This window comes from Platalea leucorodia (genome assembly GCF_965183815.1).
Source record: "Platalea leucorodia genome assembly, chromosome: 4".
Taxonomy (NCBI): Eukaryota; Metazoa; Chordata; class Aves; order Pelecaniformes; family Threskiornithidae; genus Platalea; species Platalea leucorodia.
In genome coordinates this window covers 64,313,512-64,338,714 of record NC_138826.1, presented here as the reverse complement: position 1 = coordinate 64,338,714, position 25,203 = coordinate 64,313,512, and the positions used below count along the sequence as shown (strand labels likewise).

Genomic DNA, 25,203 nt, shown 5'->3' with positions numbered 1-25,203 from the left:
CACACAGAGAGCAATACCGGAACATTTGCATGAGCCGCTCAGGCTGCTGGCTGTGAGCTTAGCACTGCACAGCCAGAGGTTGTAAGCGTGAACTAAGAGTTTGCCACTTCTGTGTCATGATATGATTCCATAAACTTAACTAAGATTTTTGTCTTTAAAAGGATTTGGAAAGTGGAAAAAAGTCTTACAGTTTCGGTCAGGTCTGTATTGCTTCCTATGACAATACCTGTCTCACTGGCTTGAGATGTCTAGCACAACCGGTCCCTCTTTTCCTGCGTTACACAGCCCAAGCTGTCCTGTATAGCTGAAGTCTTTAGATTTGGGGAAAAAAAAACCCTCTTCCTGGGTGTAAGATGGTTCTGTATAGCTGTCGTGTCACACACTGTACTGAGATCAGAGCCATGGTCTGCTAAATGTAACACGAACACAGTACTGTATTCTAATTCATTTACCATCTAAATTAACAATAGGCACAAAGGACTGAAGAAAGGAATCCTTTCCTCCTGGTGAAGGGGTGAGGAATAGAAAGGCTGGAGGGATATGGCCAAATGCCCAGGGAAAACATGTGAAGCAACCAGGCACTGAGTGAAACTGCCAGGAGGCCTAGACCAGACCAAACCAGTCTCTTAACCTTTACCACTCTCTCCCCTACTTTCGCTGTTTGGAAATGAATTTAATTAAAGTGAATAGGAGTTGCTAAGAGACCAGAGGAGTTCTGGAGTTTGTTGCCGGGGCTGAATTGCCACTCTGCTTCCCAGGCTTTGCACTAAGAAGGATGATGTGACGCAAGCCTACATAAACCGCTCCAGGCGCTGGGGAAAGCTGCTCTTTCCTCCTGGTAGTTACAGTCTGGTTTACCAGGTCTCAGCTCCTTTCTTTATTTTACTGAACTGCTTGTTTCCTCCTAGACACCAGCAAAACCCAGGTTCCTCTCTTTATAGTATTCCTCTGCCTGCATCCGCCTCATAGATTTCTCCTTGTGATCTTTCAGGATGGAGGTGGCAGTGGCTGAGCCTGCAATTTGTCATGAGCAAGTAACTTTGGAAATTAAAAGGTTGTCTACTTCTAAACTCTTTCTAGTTCATTACTCCTCATCCTTTGCTCCACTCCACCACGATTTCAGCCCAGCATTGACAGTGGGCCAGGTGAAATCTTCCAACTCCATTTCTGCAGCTTAACATTTTGCTTTGACACCCTGGCTCATGCTTGAAACGCCAGGAGTCTCCACGCAATCTCCTGGGCAAGGATTGTTTACCTTCCAAGAACAAGGCAAGAGATTGTATGTTTAGCTTACATCATTGGTAAATTACTTCTCTCATTTTTACCTGACTTTTGTTAACTCAGGACCATTCATATGCGCAAGATGATTAGGAAGATAACCTATAGCCTGGGAAGACATGTGTCTGCTGTGGCATGTGGGACCACCCAGGTGAGAAGATTTCTGCATGGTGAGTAGTGTATTCTGAAACAGTTCCTGGGTGGAAAACGTTTTCCTCACCTGAATGCAGCAGGGGCCTTGCTGGCAGTGTTCTGGGAGCAAAGCAAAGAGCAACACTAGTCTCGATGCATGATAGTCTTATAATATATTGAGTTACTCTGGTATCCTTGGTGTTTCCACTCTTTTAAAATGTATTTATGTTTTAAAAACATATTTAAAACATTAAAACATTTAAAACATATTTATGTTTTAAAAACATATTTAAAACATATTTATGCATGATTCCAGGGCTCAGTTCATTCTCAGTAATGTTAATTTAAAGTAATGTTACTGGAGCCAATGACAAGACAGCAAAAATGGTGGCAGAGGAACACTCAGTGATGAGAGGGAGGATTAGTATTCATGTTAACAGTAGAGATATTTTGCAAATATTTCACTTAAAAAACCCCACAGCTTTAGTCTTCATGAAGTTATTTGTGAATTTACCCGAAAGAACAGCTGAAGAGGGGACAAATTTATTGTGATGATGACAATTTGCCTTTTATAAAACAACTCCGTAGTTACTGCAAATACCCACACGAATAATTCACTTTTCTGCGTTTATCCCCAGGTGCTTACGTCAGGATTCAGCCCTCCGTACAGGAAGCCCTGATGGCGGGGAGACCAGTTGTAGCCTTGGAAAGTACTATCATTACACATGGCATGGCCTATCCTCAGAATCTGAGGTGGTGGATTTTGATGTTCCTCATTCAACAAAGTTGTAAGAATGAGGCATATAACTGGTGGATCGGTATCAGTATTCTTGGTCAAACCAAAAGCCTTGTAAGAGCAAATGGAAATGTCAGGTTGCTAGGCATGCAGAATATGAGCTCCGGTGTAAAATAATTGTATTTGGACTTTTAAGGACACATATGGGGTACCTATTTATCTCCTTATCCAACACCTTAAATTTCTGGCTTCCTTCAAGATGTGGCAGCAGATAATGTCATCACTTGCTCTAAGAGAGACCTACCAGCCTTTTCAGCTGCATACTTTGTACAGACGGTGAAAACACTCTGCAGTTTCTTGTGGTATATCTTTTGTAATGCAAAAAAGGATTGGAACACAATAGTGAAATCTGTTCCTTAGCGCCACTCAGAGCAGCTACTGTGAGAGCTGCTGGTCCCTCTCGCTGCCTTCTGTACCCTGCATAGAACCCCCCCACCTCTACCCTTTATTTATTGATGTTCAGTAGATTTGTGTTTCATTGAGTTACAGTGCCAGAAAACACTGCACTCTCCCCTCCATCCTTGCTTCCAGAAAGCACAGGAAGGTTTCGGTATTGATTTTCCATCTTGCTTTTTACCTGGCCATTATTCTGCTTGACATGCTGTCTTAGAATGAAGCTCTAAAAACTCTGTTTTGGGGAGGAGGTAGTTTCAGTAGTTAAAGATTGCCTAGCAAACGCACAGATAGCTCAGAAAAGGAGAAGAAGCTGCTCTTAAAAAGAATAGTGTGTGTGAATGATCAAGTATAAAACCTGCGAAGCTTAGAAAGACCTAGTGTGCAGGCCTGGAGTATCCTCAGGCTGCAGCTTTTTGGCACTGTTGTTACTCTATATCTAACTGCCTGTATTGTGAAATATATATCCGAGTCATTTGAGCCGGGCTTGAATTATCTGGGGTTTCTGTGAAGGGCTATGATCTCAGAGAAGTAACACATAACAGACACAGAAAGGTCCTATTTTGAGAAGATCCCTGTTTTCAGTAGTCAATTGTACAACCAGATGTGCCTGTAAACCAAGTGATTTTTCTCAAAAATGAAGCACAGAGCTCAGACATTGCTGTCCTGAAAACGGGAGCTCTGCACTTCTGCAAATTCAAGTGCAAAGACTTCTGCCAATAGGAGGATACAGAACTGGAACTGGACTTAGCTGAAATCACAAGAACTATATAAAACTGGAAACTGGGAATGATGGCCATCAAACTTGGCAGTTTTCTTGTCTGATTGTTTGCCTCACTAATTTTGTGATTGTTGTCTTGTTTATCTTTTTCTAGTATGGCCAGAGAGGTGGAAGAAATTGTAACAACAAATGGAGCAGTGCCAGCCACTGTAGGTATTTTAAGGGGTCGAATCCATGTGGGACTCACAGACGAAGAACTTGAGTTCTTGGCAAGCAGTAAAAATGTAGTTAAAGTGTCTCGGAGAGATCTTCCTTTTGTGCTCAGCCAGGTATGTTATGCAGACTTTCTATTGTGGTGTTTTCTGTACAGCAATAGTATAATGCTCTCCAGCTTCAAACCTCTTGAAAATACCATGTTAAGTGGTATCTTATTGGTAAGCTCAAACGTGGTCCTATCTATAGTCAAAATACAACAGAGTAAGGGAATAGCAGCCATGAAATAGGGCTCCTGAAAAGTCGTTCTGGATTGGCTGGCAAGCCATGAGCACTTGGCTAAGAATATACTTATTGGCATGATAAGGCATCCTCACGTTACATGTAAACTATGTGACACACAGGCCATCCTGAGCTGAAGGTGACAGCTTAAGGTGACACTAGCTGCCTGTGAAGCCTTCTGGCTGGAAAGCCCTGGAGAACAAAGGCCTTTGCTGTTATCAGGGCCAGAACAGCTTATGTAGCAGGGACAATGATTCCTCTGTGTTTTTGCCTAATAGAATATTTGTATCAGAATTTCACTTGTCCGCTGGTGACAGCAGGCTCTTGTGACGTTGCTGCGTGTCAGACCACAACCATAGCTGCCCGCGTGCGGTGTTCTCCACATCACCCTGGGTGCTGACTGTGACTGGTTGTCCCCTGACAGGGCTTGTCCGGTGGCACTACCGTGTCCGGAACAATGATTGCCGCACACAAAGCAGGAATCCCCGTGTTTGTGACGGGCGGCATAGGAGGTGTCCATCGCGGAGGAGAGAACAGTAAGAAAATCAATACATTCTACTTCTCTCTATGTTGCTACTGTTTTATTTAATTCTATCTTTTTCCTTTTTCCCAGTCTGTCCTGCAGTAACTGTCTGTTCAGAAGAGTAAGGTTGTCATTCTTCTTGACCATGCTATGGTTGTTATCTCCCCGATGTCTGCTTTCCAGAAGCTTCAAAATATTCCTCTTGAGCACTGGCCAGTTGTTAAGAGGGTGGGAGTTTCTCTTTATCCTTTGCTTACACAGGGTTATATGGATATTGTTCGCTGGTGCAACAGGAGCTGACAGTACCTCTCCCGCTTTGTAATGGCTGGTTAATCTGATACTGGCTACCGAGCACAGTGTTTTTATCGGCTGTCTCTCAGCTGAGGAGGAGAGTCTCATCACAAAAGAGACTTAGGCCTTGGTCTGTGTTAGAGGTGCCTGTTCTTCTCTGGAAAACAGCCCAGCCTTGGCAGTGCAGTTTGTGACCTTTAAGTACGTTCTGTCTTCTTAGCCATATATATTCCTAGCATAGCATGAGTGCACTGCCCTGGTGGATGCCATCCCTTTCAGATGTGATGTAAATTCAAAACCAGGGAGTTTCCTGAGGTCAGCAAAGCTCCTGTGGCACTTTTTTTGCCAGTTTGCCAATACCAAAATCAAAATCTACTTAAATTATATTCCATCTCCTTGAACTTTGTTCTTGTTGTCTAACACCTTCTTCTTTCTTTTCTACCAAATTTTTGTATGCTGTTTATCGATGTGATCAAAGAGCCAAGAGATACAGTGCAAGGCTGCACCTCTGCCCTAAGCCATGTGACTTCTTTTCATCACTATCTCTTTCAATCTCAACACCTAAAGGCATGATCTGAACCTGTAACACGTGCTCGTGGATCTAAGGGGTTACAAAAGCAGGCAGTGACATCCCAGGCACCTATGGCTTTTTAAGAGGGCAGATCACATCAGCTTGGAGTACAACACAATCACCGACAAAATGGCTGCTTGTCCCTTGACAGGTCTGGATGTGAGTGCTGACTTGACGGAGCTAGGACGAACTCCCATTGCTGTTGTATCTGCAGGAGTCAAGTCTATCCTTGATATTGGCAGGACACTGGAATATCTGGTAGGTAGCATGGGCTGCTGAGCCTGAAAGCAGGTAATGTTGTACTTTGTGTACCAAATGCCCAGTGGTGTTGGGGTAAGTATTAAGCCCAAGATTTTTAGAAATGATTGTTGAGAGGACGTGAAGCCATATTTACAGGTCTCTAGTCCTGGGGCTATACAAGCACTGGGCTGTTCCCTAACATAAATCTATCCATGGCGAAGGGGCTGTTCCAACAGCTATTCCAACTGAGGCCAAAGGCAGCCCTAGCCATGCCCTCTTTCTCTGACCTTAGACTTGCTTTCCTGGGACAGTCCTCCAGAACTGATGGATCAGGCATGTTATATCCATCAAACACTAAAATAAAACCAGAATTAAAGTGGGAATCAAGACGGTTTTCAGTAGAGTCACTTTTTAAGGTTTAGTATGTTGGAAACTACCAGGGCCAGCACTTCAGGTGACAGCCAGCATCAATACTTCTCAATTGCAAACAGAACTCATTTATATTCCTGTCAGCTCATGACATATCTTCAGATCATAGGTTGTTACCTTGGACTCAGTATTGCGCTAATGACAGCTGCATGGCTTTTGATCAGCTCCGAGCACAAGCGAAGGACGTGCATGTCTCCTATTTCTCAGTAAGCCAGATTCTGTCTAACCAGTTACTGTGTCTGGCTCTTTGCTTAGAAAAATGTTGGTGATAGAACACAATAGAATGGGATGTACTAACATAACCAAACCCTGTGCTAAAGAAAGGCAGTTCTAGCTGGGTAAAAGGAAAAAGTTTCATTCTTTTGGTGGGTCCCCTTTCCCTTCACTGATTACCTGCTTGTCTCGCCTCCACTGCTGCAGGAGACTCAGGGAGTCTGCGTGGCTGCCTTTGGAGAGTCAAGGGAGTTCCCAGCCTTCTTCTCACGCCATAGCGGCTTCCAGGCACCATATCACGTCCGGGATGAAGAGGAAGCAGCTGAACTCATTGGTGTGTTTCAGAAGGGAAAGGCCCATGTAAGGTCCTGGAAAAGAGGGACACAAAAATCACCTTGGATGAGGCACTTTCTTTTTTAACTTTGGAGAAGAGTTTGTGCCGAAAAACAAGCCATCCCACCTCCCCCATTCCTACTTCAGTGCTTTGAAAATAAAGTAGGAGGGAAGTTCAGTCTTTACAGCAGGTTTTTTAGCTAGCTGCAGCCACCTTGGCGTGCTTATACATGTTTTGTTCCCACTGGTGAAGTGGAGGGAACATGTATGTTAATGTGTTTACAAAAACAGTTTCTGGGCCTTCAGAAGTGGAATCCGTTTTCTTTGAAAAGAATTTAAAAATTTTCCCCTTTTATTGTACAGACAGAATCAAAAGAAATAGGCAGATGTAAATTGATTGGTAGCTGGAAAAGACCCTGTCCTTGGGTCACCTAAGAACAGGAGCTCCAGCTCTGTGTGTTCCTTCACCCTGCACCCGCTCTCTGTCCTTTTCCTTCAGCATTTGCTTTATCCAGGGATAACCGCTAACAATCTGCCTGTCCTCTCCCAGCCAGTGCTCTGGGGCTGGGCCTGAGCAGCGGGGTGCTGATAGCAGTGCCCTGTCCCCAGGAGCGAGCTGCCTCAGGCCAGGTCATTGAAGAGGCCATCCAGCAAGCTCTCAGTGAAGCCAGGTGAGAAGCAACCTAAGCCCTATCCTTTGCTCACCCAGTGGTCTTGGGGAAGTAAATGACTTCAGGAACACTGCTGCAGGGGCTGTAGCACAGCTTAACCCTGGGTACAGGTGAGCCCACAATATGCTTTCAACCGTAGTTTTATCTAACCTGAAGCTTGTTTACAGGACATTTTGTGGTATGTGGTTATGGAGATAAAGTATCTGCTAGCAGCAGTGCTTCTCCTCTGATGCTGTTTCAGCTCACTCCTTCTCATCTGCAGGCATTTTCTTTACATTTGCAGGTCCAAAGGGATCACAGGCAAGGAACTGACCCCTTTTATGTTACAGAAGATCAACGAATTAACTGATGGGAAATCACTGGACTCCAGTATCCTTTTACTGAATGGGGAGAAAAAGAGTACTCCATTGTACTTCATATCTCTTCTGATAATGCTTCCTGGAAAACACTGTCACTTTATTGACAGTCTAGCAAGGGGCAAACACCCCAGTATCTGCAACCAGATGATAGCTTAGCAACTGCATCCTGCTTTTTCAGGAGCACCCTTACTGTCCTCATCCACTTTTGCATTAAAAATTGGAGGCCAGCACAGACAGCAGGTGGTCCAGACCCCAAAGAGATCCCTCACATCTGATCCCTGAGCTTGCTGGCTCCGTGATGGAGTCTCAGCACACTGTTGCCCATGGTGGGGTTGCACACTGGAAGGTACCTGGGCTTCCCAGAGCACTGTGTTGTGCATCACATCGCCGTGTCCAACTCTTCCCGCGGGGGCAGAGTAAGAGAAACTTGGAAGGAAAATACCCCTGAGTGAGCAGGAATCCTCTTGCACAGGCAAGAGAAAGGCAGATCTACTGGCTAGAGTGCTGACATAGGATCTGGGAGAGCCAGGTTCATGTCCAGGCTCTGCTGCCAGCCCTCTAGAAGACCTCATAGCTGGTCGGTCAGGGCAGATTGGTAAAGACATTTTTGGATATTACAGCTGTACACACCCAGAATGTGGGGCTTTCAAAGCCTCTGATACTCTGCTCCCAGTGAAATTGATAAAAAATGGGCTTATAGAAACTTGGCAAAAATCTCATTAGGCATCTAGTTCTGGAAAAGCTGGCCAAGATCCTCAGAGGTTTTTTAGACTCTCAGCTCCAGTTTAAGCACTTCACCCTCTCTTTTCTCTGTGAAGCCTTTGCTTCTGTTCCCTATCTGTCAAATTTAGATGACAGGTTTCCTCTCCATGGACACAGGGGGAGGAAGATGAAAAGATTTAAAAATTCAGGGTGTTCATGCAGTATTGTAACCCAGCATATGTGCCCCCAAAGGATTATGCCATAGGGGGATCAAATCTATCAAGTCTCACAGCATGTATTTTCTGCTTTCTCCCTCTAGGCAGTTCCTACGTAGGCTTCTGACAGGTTGATCTTGCTGGTATTTTTTCTTTTCCTCAAATAAATGCCAAACAGACCTTGCTCTGATCCAGAACAACGCCAGAGTGGGCAGCTGCATTGCAGTGGCCCTGAGCAAACTACAGAAAGCCAGAAGGAAGGGGAACCTGCCTCGGCGAGAGGACACAACCCCACCTCAGCCAGTGAGTCCCCTGCTGCGCTCCATATAATGCCTCTCTGCTGACAGCAAAGGATAAATTTATATCTGTTGCCAAAAGTAAAAGGTGACTCAGCCAGAGACCAATCTTTCTGCTTCACACTGGCAGACATTCTCTCTTTAGTATTTTTTATTCTTCTCAGATAAATATCCTCTCCTTCTCCCCCTATCCACATTTACAGGAAATAAATACTGACAGTGGCCTAATCCCATTAAGTCCTAGACCATCAAACCCATTAAAACTTTAATCACCTTTTCACCTTTTACTGTGCCCTTACATACAACTTCAACTGTATTGCTCTCAGTGCCAGGGAACTCGTGACTACAGGAGTAGACCTGGAAGAGGGTGGAGGGAGATATTTTGAGCTGCTGAGCCATACACGTTTTATAAATATCTCTTTTTGTTGACCTCCTGCTCATGATTGCCAAAATTACAAGGGGTACAGCATATCCCAAACAAGATCCATTATAACCCTAATACTCTATTCACTATCTTGGATTTTGTGTGTGCCACATAATTTACAGGAAATCTATTTTAGGTAGTCTTCAGAGAGCTGAATTTCCTAAAACCCATTTGCAGTAGGATTTGTCAACATAAAAGAGGGCAGTGACTCCAGAGGCAATAACCCAGCATTTGATGGAATGAGAAAAAAAGAGCTATGTGTCCTCAAAGAATCTGGAAACTTCCCGTTTGTGGAGCTGTACTGCTTCTTCTGGCTTTGTAGGACAGTAAGGCAGTGATCCGTAAAGTGTCACTGGGTAGGGCAATTTCTCCTGGGAGCTTGCAATAAATGACTGTATTTTTCTGCCCACTTTTTCCTATTTTCTTTGCTTTCTTACACAGCAGTGCTTGAATGTTTCTGAGGTTTGGTATGTCAAAAATGGTCCCAAGAGAGATGGCTTCAAGGGCACTGACATGACCAGACCCATGCAACTTCTTATATTACTCTATCACCACTCAGAGAAACCACCAGCACCTGTATCTGTACACAGTAACATCCCACCTGCCATGCTGGGGCTGGCTATGAGCAGGCATAATTCAGAAAGCAACATATAGAAGAGATTTCCATTCTTTCTGATCGGAATTGTACAGACGTGTCTAGCCATGAAAATGAGCACAGGTCTTCACACTGTAAATTAGATATCTTTCAAGAGGGTGGGAAAAAGTGACTAGGAAAAGCAAAGATGACTTGGAAACTTTTCCCTCAAGTCCTTCCAACCACTTTTTACCTCTTTCTTCCCTCTTAAAGGTGGTGATTGGAGGTATCAACGTTGACTTTATAGCCAAGGCGCAGAACCCTGTCATCCTGGTACTGTATCTATATCAGCTTTCTTAGCACCACTGCCATTTCCAGCTGCTGTCACAGGAGTGCCCAGCCAAAGGGGGGTGAGGGGGAAGGGGGTATCCATGCATGATACCCACATGTCTGTATGGACACACATGCACAAACATGGGGGGTGTAGCACTGCGTATTTGGTGTGTTGTCTAGGTGGGCAGTGGGGTGATACATACTGACCTACTCTGTTCCCGTGCTGAAAGTCACTAACCCTACCACTCAAGACAGGGACAGAGCAATGTATCATCCTTACAATCTCCACATGTGGGTCTGGCTTCTACAGTCTATGTTAAGGTGCCTTGGGGCTATTCTCTGATGCCATAAGCCCAAAGAGCTCTTTTAGCAGAAGAGCTGCCCAGGGCGCTCTCAACGCACATATGCAAAGAGCTAGAAGCAATAGGTAGAGACCCTCACTGTGCTATGACAACCTCTGATTCAAGGACAGACCCTATAGGGAGGAAACCCCCAGGTAAGAGTCAACTCTGGCTGCCTGAAACTGTCTTAGCTTTGGAAAGCAGCATGAATAGGAGCAAGAGTCTGCGTGCAGACTACCCACAGTGGCAAGAAGCCTTTGGGAAAAGTAGTACTGACACAGTTACAGCTAAACAAGAGAGCCAACCTCCTCAGTCATAAAGGATTTGAGTCAGCAAAAAAAAAAAAAAAAAATTGCTTTAAAGAAATAGAGCATTTTAAATATCACCAGACCCTCTCCCGCTCAATTTGGTTTGACCAAGAAACAACCAAGAAGCTGAAGTGGAACAGACCTGGGAGTTCCCCATGCAAATGACAGCCATTTGCATGGCCTATACAATTTTTGTTGAGCTATAGGAAGTACTACAGATTGAGGTGGTGAAGCTTGCTCAGAAGTCATTTGGTGTCTCAAATTACTCTATGCTGATTGCTGAGGCAGGAAACTCCTGCTGTCAGATGGAGCAATCTGTGAAGACCTCTCAGTCAGATAGGGAAAGAAGTGCTGGGGAAGCTGTGCTTAAGGAAGTTGGCTATTCAGTGATACAGAGGCAGAGGCCAAACAGTGTTGTAATGGTCAAGGGTGACACATGCTGTGGCATCAGCTATGAAGGCTTGCAAAACCAAAAGTTCAACTGCTTCATCTGTGATCTAACTGATAACATACACACCCCACACTGAGCTATCAGGACAAGGGGCTAAGCTGTGCCCAAGGATGAGCAGCCACTGCTTGGCGTGTCGGACTTGAGTGCAGATGCCTGGACCACCCATGGCATGGTGAGGGGCCAAGTGCAGCTGTAGACCCCACTGGGAGTAGCTGACAGGGGAAAGGGAAAAAGGAGATTTTAATGTCAAATGAAAAAGTGAGGCATTAGCTGCCCTTCTTTATAGCAGCGAGCCCTAGAGCTGATGGTCCATCATGGCAGCTACCCAAATGCCAAGCTGCAGGAGGATTCGGGAACTGACAGCCAAAACATTCCTGCTGACAGCTGCTGTGGTTAGGCACAGAGGGAATGGCACCCCCAACAGCATTGCTTTGTTTTGGCTTTTAGAGACGGATTTTTTTTTCAAAGGGCTCAGCACCCAGCAGGTTCCACCCTTATGCATGCTGGATTTGTTGCAGAGCACAGGGGTACCACTCACACCTCATGCTGTCCCAGTTAGCAAGAAAGCAGCTGTATTCTGTCCTGGTTGTAATTCCCACGTGGCTTTCAAGGCTATCCAGAAGCAAAGTGCTTTATAAGTAACTATCTGACCTGCAGAGAAGGATGCACGGTCTTGCTCAGAGAAAGGTGCTGGAAGAAGCATTATGGTTTTAACCCTCTCAGGATACCCAGAAGCTGAGCAGCGTCTCATTTTTACATTAGGAATACAAACCTCTTAGGACGCGGAAGAAGGTCGCAGAGACTCTCTCAATTCTCTGAAACATTGCCAGAAAGCATCAGCCCAGTCTTATTTCGAATCACCTCAGCAAGCCCATTTTCATCTAAGTTCTTTCATCTCAGCCAGTACCACCTGAACACAACGTACAAGAGATACCCAAGTACCGCTCAGACTTGGAGTTACCGGCTGAGCTGGCAAGGTGCAACGAGAGCCAGTCATTTCTTCAAAAGCAGGCTGCTAGTTTCTCACTGCACCCACCTGCTACTTTAAAAAGAGATTTAGCATCTTCATTTCTTTTAGGCCCTGTGGGGTTGTACAACAGCAGAGGTCACCCACAGCTGGATCACTGAGCAGGAGGCTGGTACATCTGCTGTTAGGGCAAGGCTTGGCATAAAAAACCTGAAACTCTGCCTTCGGGATGTGCAGGGGACTAAAAGAGAAGATCAGCATGCCAGGCAATGAAAGGAGCTCATGAGTATTTTCAACATTCCTGCTAGCATCTTTTTTGAAAAACAGACAGTGGAACTGCGTAAAATAGAGTTTGTGCTCATTACTTACGGCAGTTAGTACCCTCTTTTAATATTGAAATAGGGGCCAGCGTTCAAAGACATGTTGTTTGACTTGCCTAAACAAGCATCCTTGCTTTTTACTTTGGAGTAGGGTTTTTTTCCCCCTTCCCTTGGCTGCCTCTATTATGGATAGTGAGCTTCAGAGTTAAAATGGCCGAGCTCAATACTTTCAAAATCTGCAACACTCAACAGGAGACAGTTGCAGATGGAAATATCGTCATTCCTGGCACTACCAGTGGCAATTCCCAGGGAGCATGAGCAAATGTAATGGACATGCATTTGGGTTAATGAGGAGTGACAAGTAGTGGAAAGATGGACAGAGGCCATAGGTTGCTTATATAGAGGCAGTTCTACTCAGGTGGTCTGCGCAGTTCAGGGCTCAGAGAACTGCCAGACAGAAAAGCAAAGGTGTCAAGAATTAGCACCAAGTCTTACAGACTACAGAACTGGAGAGAGTCAGGGCAAACAAAACCAGCCTGGAGGTCAGAAGAGAGTAATAAAAGAGCATATGTAGATGGGAGAGCAGCCTCTTACAGTTGCAGGGCCGGATGCGGAGGAAAGCGTTGTGTGCAAAGGACAGATGTACAGCTTCGGATGGGGGAAGAAGAAGGGTCCTTGGGAGCTTCAGTATGAGTTTTGAGAATGCCCAAGAACAGTGATGGGCTGGAGGCAGAATATTTCTTACTGTGAGGTGACAATACATTTACTTGTTTAGGACAAATAGTGGTGTTTACAAGCAAGAAAAATGTGTATGTGCAGGGGTGTTCTGGTGCACCTGGGCTGACGTGGGGCAGAGACGGTCTGGGCCAGGAGCTGCTGTGTACGGGCCTGCACATGCTTCAGCGGTTGCCACCCAAATGCTCAACACACGCTTGAAGGCTCCAAATTATCCAGAACTGTGAAGGTCATTATGACTGCCAGTGGCAAGCTGTCTTCAGAAATGGAAAATATGTTTCAGGATTTTATGAAACAAGAGCTTTAAACCCATTTAATAGCCAGATGAAGCCCAAAGAGATTTGAGCATTTACCAACATAATTCTTCTGGCAGGAGAATTAGAAGGAGGAGATGGGTGAGGGATGCCTGTGTTCTGACAATTTGGCTGTTTGTGACAGACTGACAGATGGACAGAGGAGTGGAAGGCAGAGGCAAGAGAAAAGAGAAGTTTATAACCACAAAGGTAGAAAAGAAGGATATTTTTGATGAGGGAAATGCTTGGGAAGAGAAGGGTGAGTAAAAAAGTATTCACAGACTGAAACAGATCTTCCACAAGTAAAGTACAGAAACAACAGGGGCAAAGGTAACATATCCAATTTTAGCTTCAAAGAGAAATAAATAAATTAAAAAAAAAAAGCCTAGGAGGCAGCTGCAGAGCCCATCAGGTCTGGGTCAGCAGCTCTGGAGTCCCAGTGTTGATGTGAGCAGGTCAATTCAGAGGGCTGCTTGTATCGACTGAAAGTCATTAGCGTTGTTCTAAGAGATCTTAGCAAATAAGACCAAAATAGCAATGCATGGGGAGACCAAACTGATCTGCCCTCCTAGGAAGTGGGCCTTTGTCATCAAGGTTGAAGTGTGTAGATGGGCTGTGGAAGCTCACATTACTCTCAATCTGGTAGCTAGATGGCTTCTGCACCCTCTAATTACTGACCTATGTTTCAGCAGCATCAGCTTCACATGTTAATGGAGACATGGCATCTACGCCAAGCAGCCCTCCCAGTTTTGCCAATTAACAATTTATTCTTCCAGGGTGGTGGGCAAACAAATGCTGGAAGAGTGAGACGAACCTTCGGCGGCGTTGGAAGAAACTTGGCAGGTGCCTAGTGCTTGGGTTTGCCTGTGGGTACATGCCAGCTGTGATTTGTCCTTTGGTATTCCTTCAACAGCAGGAGCTCCTGAATGCTATTAAGATCTGGGACACATTAGGCAACATACCAGTGGGCAGACTGCCTGGAAAAGGCAGGGGCCATTCCAAGAAATAAGAGGGGAGGGAGTTGGGGTCAGGAAAAGAAAGGTCCACAAATATGAAGTTAACTAATACATAGCACAGTGACCCCAAATCAAAGATAAATAAGCATCAGTGATCTCCAATGACTGCTGAACAGCCTGGCCCTCAGTGTTGAATTAATACCAGGTTATAATCACAATAGAAGTAGGTCTTGAGCAAGAATCTGAAAGGGATAGGCTTATTCAAAGATGATCATCCATGCACCACAGACAAGAGAAACTGAGATGCAGGAATTGCTGTAGAAGAGGAAGGGCTACAGTTTTTGGCAACAGGAAGGGATCACACTGTACCTTGTGCTCCGCCACAAGCAGCATCAGACCAGTGTTCGGGTACTGAAATTAGCAGGGGCAGATTACAAAAAGATTTTAGGATTATTCTAGCTATTTGGCCTTTCCCAAATCTTCCTAACGCAAATCTGCTACCACTTCAGATCACGAATGGGGAAGATTGAGGGGGAAAAAAGTGCCACCCATGCCACCCACTGAGGTATAATTTGTGGTAACTTGAAGGGAGAGGAGGAAGGTTTTCCTGTGAATCCATTCAGATTCAGCGGTTCTAGTAAGATAGCGTGGCAAGAACAGCAGTGTGGGAAGGCCAGCAACAGGAAAGGTCGTGCACAGAAGCAATGTGAGAAAGCCCACATGCCTGTGATGGTAAAGGAGATGATGCCAGGGAAGTGCATAATTTTCTTCCCTCTTCTTTTATCCTGCACTCCCAGATGTTCCAAAAAATCCAGAATGCCGGTGCAGCACACAGATGTAGATCATCCCACTCAACCCCAACCAGTCATTTGCAGCAGCTGTGGCCAGGTTTCATCTTGAACATCCTTCTAGACCAGGACTGATGGGCATTAAGTTTTCCAGGAGAGGGCTTTCCTACAGACACTCAGCCTGCACAGGCTGTCACTATGTTCACAGTACTCTGATGGATTTATTAACATCTTTTGTTTCTATTTGCTTTTAGACTGCTTAAGCCGTCTTGGATGGACACCTCTCTTTTTATCAGCCATGGGGAAGGATGAACATTCAGAGTCCATCCTGCACTACTGTCACCACATGGTACGTTGCACAGTAACGGCACCTCAGAAGCATGGAAGTGATGACATTACACAGAGGGAAAAATCTTCTCCACCCTGGCAGACATAAAAGCCACCTTCCGTCAGGCTAGGAGTTAGGAATAATTCAATGCTCCTTTAGTTACAGAAAATGAGAAGGCAAGGAGCCACCCCCCAAAACACAGGCTAGATGTACGTACCATTTGAAGTCTGAACCACGGGGTCTGAATTCAGCTCCAGGGAGTGGCGCTTGAAGGAGAAAGAGAGGTAAATCAGGAGGAAATATGAAAACTTCTAGGAAGGCCTAAGCACAGCCAGAAATATGCAAAGCCTGACCCTGAGGACAGACAAAAACAATGCCAAAATCAGCCTGGTTTGGGTAAAGCATAAGTTAGAGAAAACCTGGAACTGAGAGCACAGGCTGGACACCTCCCAGGTTCAGAGGAGCAAGGTCCTCCACATGGCTGCATGCACCCCTCTCTAACTGCGCACCAGAGGAATACCTGGCTTCAGCAGCAGCTTCTCCCCGAGGCCAGGGAGCCAGGAGCAGCAGGAGCTCACCAGGGGCAGCGAGGCAGAGCATCACCACCCCAGCAGGGAGCAGAGAAAGCCAGGAGGGCAACCCTAACCCAGGGCATCAGCCACCTCCGTGGTGAAGAGGCAGGGCTGAAGACAAGCCAGGGGTGTGGGTTGGGACCCCAGGTGAAGCTGGTCAGGGCCATTAAGGCCTATTAGTGCCCTCAGGGCCCCCGTATCCAAATAGAGCACATGAGGCCTTAGTTCTGGCTACCTGAGCAACTCAGTAAATGAAGCAATAAGAGCATCAACTCTTTTTTGGTTTATAAAGGCTTCATAGCGGCAGGCCTATAATCCCTCCTCTACCCAGCACAGCACAATTTGTGCTATCAAAGTGAGCAGTCTCCCAAGGGAAGATGGACTAGCTGGCCAGCCACCAAGCAACCCTTGCCTGTAACTGTTGGCAGTACCGCCAGCTGTCTGCCTTGCACCGGGCTCCAGCACCACCAGTGCTGGAGAAGACCCTTTCCTTAAAACCTCCACCTTCCCTGTGAACTACTGGGGGAGGATGCATTTCTCCATCCACGTGTATATTCCAAGACATGCCCTGAATTCTCTAAGCAGATCATTCAAAAGACCCACAGAGGAAGGACACCTCAGAGCTATGTCTGTGACACTGCTGTAAAAACGGCTCCAAGGCTGCCCTCAAAATCAGGCTGTGCAGTCAGTCAGGTGGCTAACATAACCGCTAGCTGGAGTGTGCCACCAAGACATGCCCAGCGCGTCGGCAGGCCATCGAAGTGTCACACAAGCTGTGGGACTGCAGGAATGGATGGCTGGAGCAAGCAGTGCTGCAGCCACTCTGCAGATGACTCTTCCATTACGACAGAGACACAACCTATGGAACTGCATGGCGGAGACCTGTCACTCATTTACTAAATGATTTCTTTAACCTGTGGCCTCTGTTTCATCGCAAATATTAAAAACTAGCCATCTGCCAGGATTGTCTAGACCAAGATACCTCTGAAACGTTGCTTATCTGAAGGAGGAAGGGAGGTTGAAGGGAGAACAGCAAGCTGGGCCACTGCTACTGATCAGGTGGACACAGAGGGAGAATGAGCTGAGTGTGACAGGGAAGAGAAACATGCTGCATTTGTAACTGTCCTCCCTGTTTTAGGACATGCGCGCTGTCCTTCAGCTGGAGTGGGAGAGCACAGCCACTTACTGTGCTGTGATCACTAGTGCTGGGGAGCTCAGCGTCGGCTTGGGAGATATGGACATCCACCACCAGATAACAGAGCAATACGTAAGCATACTATCTGATTTATAAGCTTTTTCTTACGAGAAGGAGCGTGGATGTGTGACAGAAGGCAACTGGTGAAGCTGTACCAGGAGGGAGTGGGTGTGCAGAGGGAACACGGGAAATCCTAAAGTTAACCCCCTCACATTGGCCACTGAGATGGCAGCATGGCAAGCTACCAGAGCCCTCTGTTGCTGCTGATCCAGCTGGAACTTCTATCACCACTACTATCATCCCATGACCTGTGGGCCAGAATCCTCTTTATTAACTAGTCCCAGCTAACCTATAATTTTTGGCACCTTAAAGCCAGCAATAAATCCAGTCCACCTGCAGAAATGGTATTTCCCCCTTTAGGGAAAAACAAAAAAAAGTGGACAGAACACTGTTGAAAGCAAGTTTTCCTGTTCCATCCCCTCCCCACCATCCCTGTTTTTTCTACATGCTGAGTTTCATTAACAGGCACTGCTGCTCAGCACATCCAAACCTTCAAAACATCAGGGCTAATGGAAGCAGTGATTAAGGACTGATTCAGTGAAAGCCCCATCACTGCACCTTCCTTCCCTACTCATTCTTTTGTTGACAGAACAAATGCCTGTGCTTCATGATTGACAGTGACATGGAAGTTAAGTGCAATTTACTTACCAGTGGGATCCCCATGAGGTGGAGACTTCCTAGGGAAAAATATGGTCATTGCTCCCACTTCCATCCCCACCCCAAGCCTTGGCACAGAACACCGTTACATGACAGATTAATTCTCCTGAGCTTTACAAAAAAGTTGTGGCCAGTGGAAACTCTGAACCAATCTGCTGCTGCAAAGTGCATTCTGGCAGCCCTTCTTTCCGCCAGGATTAGCAGAGAGATGGGAGGGATGCTGCATGAGTGCAGCATTGAGCAGCCTTAGAGAGCCAAAGGAGGGAACGGTGGCTCCCCACTCTACTTCTCCACTGTCCCCATCCCTACGTGATTCAGTAGGACCCAAGAGTAAAACACTGTGGGGTACAACCTGCCTCAGGAGGCATTGTGCACAGAGGACATCTAAATGACATGTGCGGCAAGCAAAGGTGTAGTCAAGCCAGGCATAGCACAGGGAATCCTACAGTGACATTAAATAGCAGCATTCCCTTTCCCTGTAGGTCTCTGACTGACCCCTGGTACCAAAGTAGTCTAGTGAGGACCAGCAACGACCTTTCTCTGCTGGAGGGGCCCTGCCAGTTGAATCCAGCTGTTGATGGCAGGGAGCAGGGGAAGGAGAAGAAAGGGAGGAGGTGAGACAAATGGAAATATCCATTTTCCGTAGGGAATCACTCTTTTAGGCTTATGCCTGCACCTGAGGGCTGCAATATGAGTGAAAATCCTACATCCTGAGTCTGAATAGCGATCATTTTGTCCCCCTGCAATGACTCACGGTGTCTCTTCTGTGTCCTGGATTTTCACTAGGTGTCCCAGTTCAAGGAGAATCTGTGCCAGGCCCCGCTAGTTTGCATTGACGGAAATGTGCCTCTTTCCACTATTCAGTATGTCTGCCAACTAGCTAGAGAGCATCAGCTAGCAGGTAAGGAGAACTCACCCAGCTCTGGCCCCGTAGCTCCTAACAGCCTGTGTGCCAAGACACTGCGCACACCCTGAGAGCTCTCCACTGCTGCTTGCTGGAGATGCCCAGTTATTGTCTGACATGCTGTGTTATTCAGCGCTCCTTTCTATAAATTACTACTCTATTTCAAATGGATATAACATTTCTGCTTTCTCTGAGTTTTTCTGATTCTGCAGAATCACATTTCCTGGAGTGTAGGTGCTATAGCCCTTGGGCACTGCCAGAAAGCCAGGGAAAGCTGCTCTCTCTGCCTTTAATCTCAAGGCAAGCACAAATGTGTGCACTTCTGCCAGTTTGAGCAGCAATATAGTTTGCTTTTCAGAATAAGTGCTAAAGCATCTTTGGAGAGGATTTCTCTCCCACTTCCCATAAAATAGATACCACCCTCCCATGGTATGCTGGGGACCCTTCACAAGGCTTCCTAAACCTTTGGAGTTATGCCTTCATTTTTAAAAGCAAATCCTGAAGAAGGAGGCAATGTTCTTAAAACCTGGCAGAGGCTCCAGAACCAGCTAAGAGGAGTAACAAACCTGAAGTCTGGTTATATCACTCCAGAGCCAGAAGCAACAGCATCGTTGCTGAGCACCAGAAAGGAAACCTTGGGAGACCTTGTCCCAGGCATGGGGGAAACAGCATTTAAGTTTCTAATAGATTACACATATAACCCCAGTTGTGCAGATCACGCTAAGCCTTCTACATTGCATCCTGCTCTGACATAGAGATGAACCACTAATTGATTAACTAACCAATTGCAATGTTGTTTTGAAGTGTGCTATGAGCCAACAGATGAGAACAAGGCCTCTAAACCGTTCCTCTCAGACAGCTGGAAAGCGCTTACATACATTTCCCCCAACCTGCAAGAGCTAAGAGCAATAAATCGGACCCTCGGGAACCCTCTGCCAGCAGGTATTCAATACTCAGAAGGGTCAGTCATGCTTTTAGATAACCTAGATCCTGGAGAAGAGCATTTTCCACTCCAGCCTGCATTTCAAGCAAATTGGGTTATAACACTGGGGATTCATAAGCACTCTTGGTGTCTTCCACCTTACAGCCATCTCTGCGTGGGTTGTACGGCGCAGGCCAGACTGGTGGTCTGTCAAAGAGCACAGTAGGCCTGAGATGGCTCCTTGTCCAAAACCAGAGATCCCATTTGCCTCACTTCATCAGCTAAACAGGAACAATCTCCGGTTTGCAAACACGTCTCTGAAGCGTGATGCTCTGAGGGCACCTGTCTCAACAGAACCACCCTATGCAGAAATTAAATAGCCCACCACATGCAGATGGAAATCCAACAGCATTAAGACAAGTCATGCTTCATGACAGCTTTTTGATCTCTACAGACACATGTTTAGTCCCATAAGGGGTGGTTTCCTCAGCATAGGATAGAGGTACGATATGGAAGTCTAACGCTGGAGAATTCCATGTTTCCTATGATTTAAAGAAAAAAAAATTATTTCAACCACATTTCAGAAGTGCTCATAAATAGTAGCACTCATAAACAGTACTAGTGGTGCTTATAAATAGGCTTCCAGCCCATAAAAAGGCCAGTTGAGGACCTTTAAAGTTATACCACAGTTTTTCCTCCCCGCTGTCTGAAGAGCTGCCATCCAGGTTGGAGGATGTTGTCCAGACTGCAGTGGCCCTGGCCCGCCCTTTGCTGGCCCACCTGCACTGTGTGGTGGTGACCCTTGGCGCTCACGGTGTCCTCCTGTGTGGCAAGAGCCTGGGAGGGAGGATCTCGCTTCATCCAGGAGCTCACAAACAGGTAAGGGCACGGAAAACAGCTTCTGAGCTCTCAGTTGCTTCTTTCTGGGACCATATAGCACTGTTGCTATTTCTGGTGGCATGGCAGCAGTCCTGGGAAACATGGCGTCACTGCTGGCAAATGTTCATGTTTGGGGGGTGGAATACACGGCTCTGAAAGAAAATCAAGTTGTCTGTCCATATACTGCTAGCTCCTAGTGCTTAAATGTGCTTACTGTGAATATGCATGAGTGCAAGCTTCATTTTCAGGAAGCTTCATTTAAATCACTGATCTTTTTCAAAATGTGAAAAAAGATTGCCTTTTTTTTTTCCCTTTTCTTTTTTTGGCATCTGTGCAGGTGTAGATGCCATCAGCCACATCAAGCCTTATCAGCTTGGGCAATTCCCACTGACTTCCCTTCTCTCCCCCCACAGACTGCTGCTGCCAGCCTCTGTGCCACCCACTACCCCGCCATCCACATCAGCAGGGAGGAGATAGTCAATGTCTCAGGAGCCGGCGACAGGTATACTGCTCACTGCTTTGTCTTCTCCAGCTAAATGTGGAAGGGCCATAATCAGATTTCTTTGAAATTCTACTGCAAAGGGAAGCGACATTCTGCTGCTTGAGGAACAGACGTTAAGGACGCAAGAACAGGACTGGTTACTGTGATTCCTTGCAAAGCTTGCTAAAAATGTCCCCCTAAGCATCTTGGAAGCCAGTCTTGCCATTATTAGTTTTGCTTTTCTTTAAGACCCAAGCCTTTCATGGCAATCTAGTAGTTCTGAATTAGTCCAGGCTCAGCTGCTAAAAGCAAACCACCTTACATCAAAGCTGTCTTACCAACTAACTACTTTACTTCTACACTTCTCCAATGGAAGTGGAACTGCCACTCAGTAGCTAAAATAGGCCTATAAAAGCATTTCATCAGGTTCTGCATTTCCCTCTGGCAATAGCTCATGCTTCAAAAGAGTCTACTGTATAATTCGCCTAGCTGTTCACACAACACTGTACATGGGACTAGGAAATGACAGGTATTATTCCTAGCCCCACTGATCAATTCTCAGTCTGTCAGAGTAATATTTTATTGTGCTCCTTGTTAACTTGTCAAACTATATGTAGTAGTCAAGGTTTTTTTCTTCTTGCTTCATACACTACAATAATTAATTCTGTCCTTTCATTGCCTTGGGCTAGACCAAAAGGCTGTATGTGACAGATATTTCCTTTTATTATTCTACTCTTACCTACCAATAACTCAACATAGCAACACTTTTGTGTCAGAAATAGTGTGGCCAGCAGGACCAGGGAAGTGATCGTCCCCTGTACTCGGCACTGGTGAGGCCGCACCTCGAGTACTGTGTTCAGTTTTGGGCCCCTCACTACAAGAAGGACATCGAGGTGCTGGAGCGTGTCCAGAGGAGGGCAACGAAGCTGGTGAGGGGTGCAGAGCACATGTCTTACAGGGAGCGGCTGAGGGAGCTGGGGTTGTTTAGCCTGGAGAAAAGGAGGCTGAGGGGAGACCTTCTTGCTCTCTACAACTACCTGAAAGGAGGCTGTAGCGAGGTGGGGGTCGGTCTCTTCTCCCAAGTAACAAGCGATAGGACGAGAGGAAATGGCCTCAAGTTGTGCCAGGTGGGGTTTAGAGTGGATATTAGGAAAAACTTCTTCACTGAAAGGGTAGTCAGGGAGTGGCACAGGCTGCCCAGGGAAGTGGTTGAGTCCCCATCCCTGGAAGTATTTAAAAGATGTGTAGATGTGGTGCTTAGGGACATGGGTTAGTGGTGGACTTGGCAGTGCTAGGCTAACGGTTGGACTTGATGATCTTAAAGGTCCTTTCCAGCCTAAACGATTCTATGATTGTTTGATTGTATGATTCTTTTTTCTTTTATGAGTGGGCAGAATGAAAAGTCATTTTTTTTGAAACTTACAGGATCCTCACTATTTGACTTAGGATCAGTCAATAACTTCTTCCCAAGCTAGTTAACTCACTTAACACCAGGACGCATTCCTTCTGTCCCAAATCACCTCTGAGATGAGTTGACTGCGACTGCAAGCTGGTCTTCTCCAAAGAAGACTGAAGTGTTGTTCAGGGCAGTAAGTGTAACAGCAGAGGAACGAGGGCTGGGAGGAACCTCGCGGAGTCAGCTTGTCCTAAGGAAAGCTCAGCTTTGCTCACTGCTTGTAGCAGATGAGCCCAACCTCTGTCAGCCCCTCCAGGGATACAGCCTCCTCTCTGCGCCATCTCAGTAGACAACTACTCCTTACCGCAGGACAATTTTTTCTAGAGGCTAATGTAAACTAAACATCTTCTTTAGGGTTTCCTTTCCCTTTTTAGAAGCTTAATTTAAGGGAAGACCAAAGGTGAGATAAAGTGCACCACTGCCAAACACCTCCACTGAATTACACAGGAGTACTTGAAGTTTGTTTTTCCTTCCAAAGCTATCTGAAAGCTAGGGGCCCATTACTGCTCCCATTTCTGAAGTAATATTGGTCTGGAAATCCCATTCCCCAGAGTCCCCAGGTCCATGCGGGAATTTTCACAGTCCTCTTGTTCATCCAGGGCTTTCCTTCCTGGTAACCCTGGCTGCTCCACCGAGCTGCAGAAATCCCTATTCTACAGGGTAAGAGTGTCAAAACAGGCTGGAAATGCCAGGACACTACATTGGTGTCCATGCCATATCCACAGTATAGAAACCGGTAAAGTTGCCCAAGCCCAGCCTGTTGGCACTTTCAAGGGACTACGCAGCAGGGTGTAACCCAGGGCTGTAACACATTCACGCCTCAGCCTCTGTGAACCCCAGCGCTTTTGAAGCACCGGTCAGAGGACTCCGCACACCCAGAAGCAGTGATCCAGGGCACCTCACGTCTCGCTTCGACCCTGCGGCTCCCCTACAACTCCAGAGATGCTGCCCGAGGAGCCCTGCGCGTGTGCGGGGAGCAGCGGCTGTTTACTCCTTGCACCTGGCTGCCGTGACAACACAACACCGCGTGCCAGCACGCGGCATTGCTAGGGGATGCTCCCCCAAATATTTACTCTGAACTTCTGGAGCTGTTGAGAGATTGAATGGTTTATGGAAATCATAATCTTCTGTGCTTTTGTTATGGATAAAAAGATGTTGAGGTAATTAGTCAGAGCACAAAACCAAAGGTGATCTTTTTCCCTTCCCCATAGATTTGCTCATTAATCCTCCCTGCCGTCACATTTTCCTGTCCTTACTTCTTCCTCTCAAATGTCATTATCTTCTCTCTTCTCATTCACTTCTCCTTTGTCTTTTCCTAGTTTCCGAGCATCATTACTGTATTTAGCTATGAATAAACAGTAGTTGTTCCCCGTCGATCACAAACACCACCCTGCCCATATCCATGCCTCAACAGAGCCTTCCCCTGCAAGCCAGGCAGATGGCAAAGTCACCCCCTTCTCCTGATGGCCTCCTTGGTGCCTTGTGCGGACCTGTGGGTGACCGCTGTTGTTCCAAGCACTCACATAATTTTTACTGGGAAATCTCAAATGGAAAACCACAGCTAAAGTTTACAAAAATCTGAATCTACAGTCTCATTTCAGCTTTGGATTTGTTTTTCCAGTTGTGTCTGTTGCCCCACTCACATATATATGGAAACTTTACCTCTCTTCCCATCCACCCCTTTGGGGACAGGGGGGAATGTAACGAGGCACCAACAAGGAGCAGAGAAGTGACAAAATAATTAGAGAGTAAGGGAAAAATAGGTTCTTCCCTTCTTGGACTCCTTTCTTTTCTCCTGCCTCACCTGGAAAACTGGGGAGAAAAGAAAATGTGGTGGAATGGGAAAGTACCTCAACTTCTCAGATGAGAAGCAAATAAAATGCGAATAAATAGCACTATTTATTACTCCAAATTGAAAAATATATATAAAAAAGCAAAACCTTTTCATTATAACCTCACCCCTCCTGTGTGACATGTTCTGCTTCTTAAGTGTTGGTTTGGGTCCAAATGAATGCTCTTACAAACAAATGGCCATGTTCCCGAGGTCAAAGCTGTTCCCCAGTGTTCAAAACTGCCTTTCTTTCTCTCCACAGCTTAATGGCGGGAATCCTTGCGGGGATGCTTGCTCAACATGACACAGATACCTGTGTCCGGATGGGTCTGCTTGCTGCAAGCTTGTCTCTCCGTTCCTATGAGCCCATTTCCCCAGAAATCAGCATTTCCAGTGTCAGCCAGGAGCAAGTCAAGAGCAAGAGTTGGCCAGAGGTGAAGGTATGGAAGTTGGACTAGGGCACCATGGCTCTCTCATCCATCACCTCCTCGCACCCCCAGCATTGCTATTTCCAGGAACTGGGCCACGTTTTGAGCTTCGAGCTGCTGACCAGAGGACTTAGACTTTTGGTGCACACTGCGTTTTGGGAGGTGAAGTGTCAATGGAGTGCATTTGATGACAACTTGTATTGCACTGTTCACACTCATGTTTGTCTGCTGTTGTTTCCTCTCCTTTTTTTTTGATGGGTTACAGCAACCACAGCTTGGTTCTTCTGTCTACCGCCTGTTGATAGTTTATCTCACCGCCCCCTCTAAGGAGAGCACTCACCT

At 46.2% G+C, this 25,203-nt stretch overlaps 1 protein-coding gene across 1 annotated transcript; it reads left to right on the top strand.

The window, feature by feature from the left end:
- Nucleotides 1-1,357: 1,357 nt before the first annotated feature.
- Nucleotides 1,358-24,891, top strand: LOC309589297 (uncharacterized protein; the record flags this gene model as incomplete). Its single annotated transcript, XM_082309283.1, has 18 exons — nt 1,358-1,448; nt 2,049-2,163; nt 3,475-3,649; nt 4,240-4,351; nt 5,352-5,458; nt 6,290-6,416; nt 6,966-7,086; nt 7,370-7,455; nt 8,541-8,665; nt 9,930-9,989; nt 14,181-14,247; nt 15,403-15,497; nt 17,187-17,315; nt 18,747-18,861; nt 19,669-19,806; nt 20,499-20,665; nt 21,079-21,167; nt 24,696-24,891. The coding sequence occupies exons 1-18, from the start codon at nt 1,364-1,366 to the stop codon at nt 24,889-24,891; spliced, it is 2,109 nt and encodes a 702-aa protein (XP_082165409.1). The 5' UTR covers nt 1,358-1,363.
- Between the last annotated feature and the right edge of the window lie 312 nt (nt 24,892-25,203).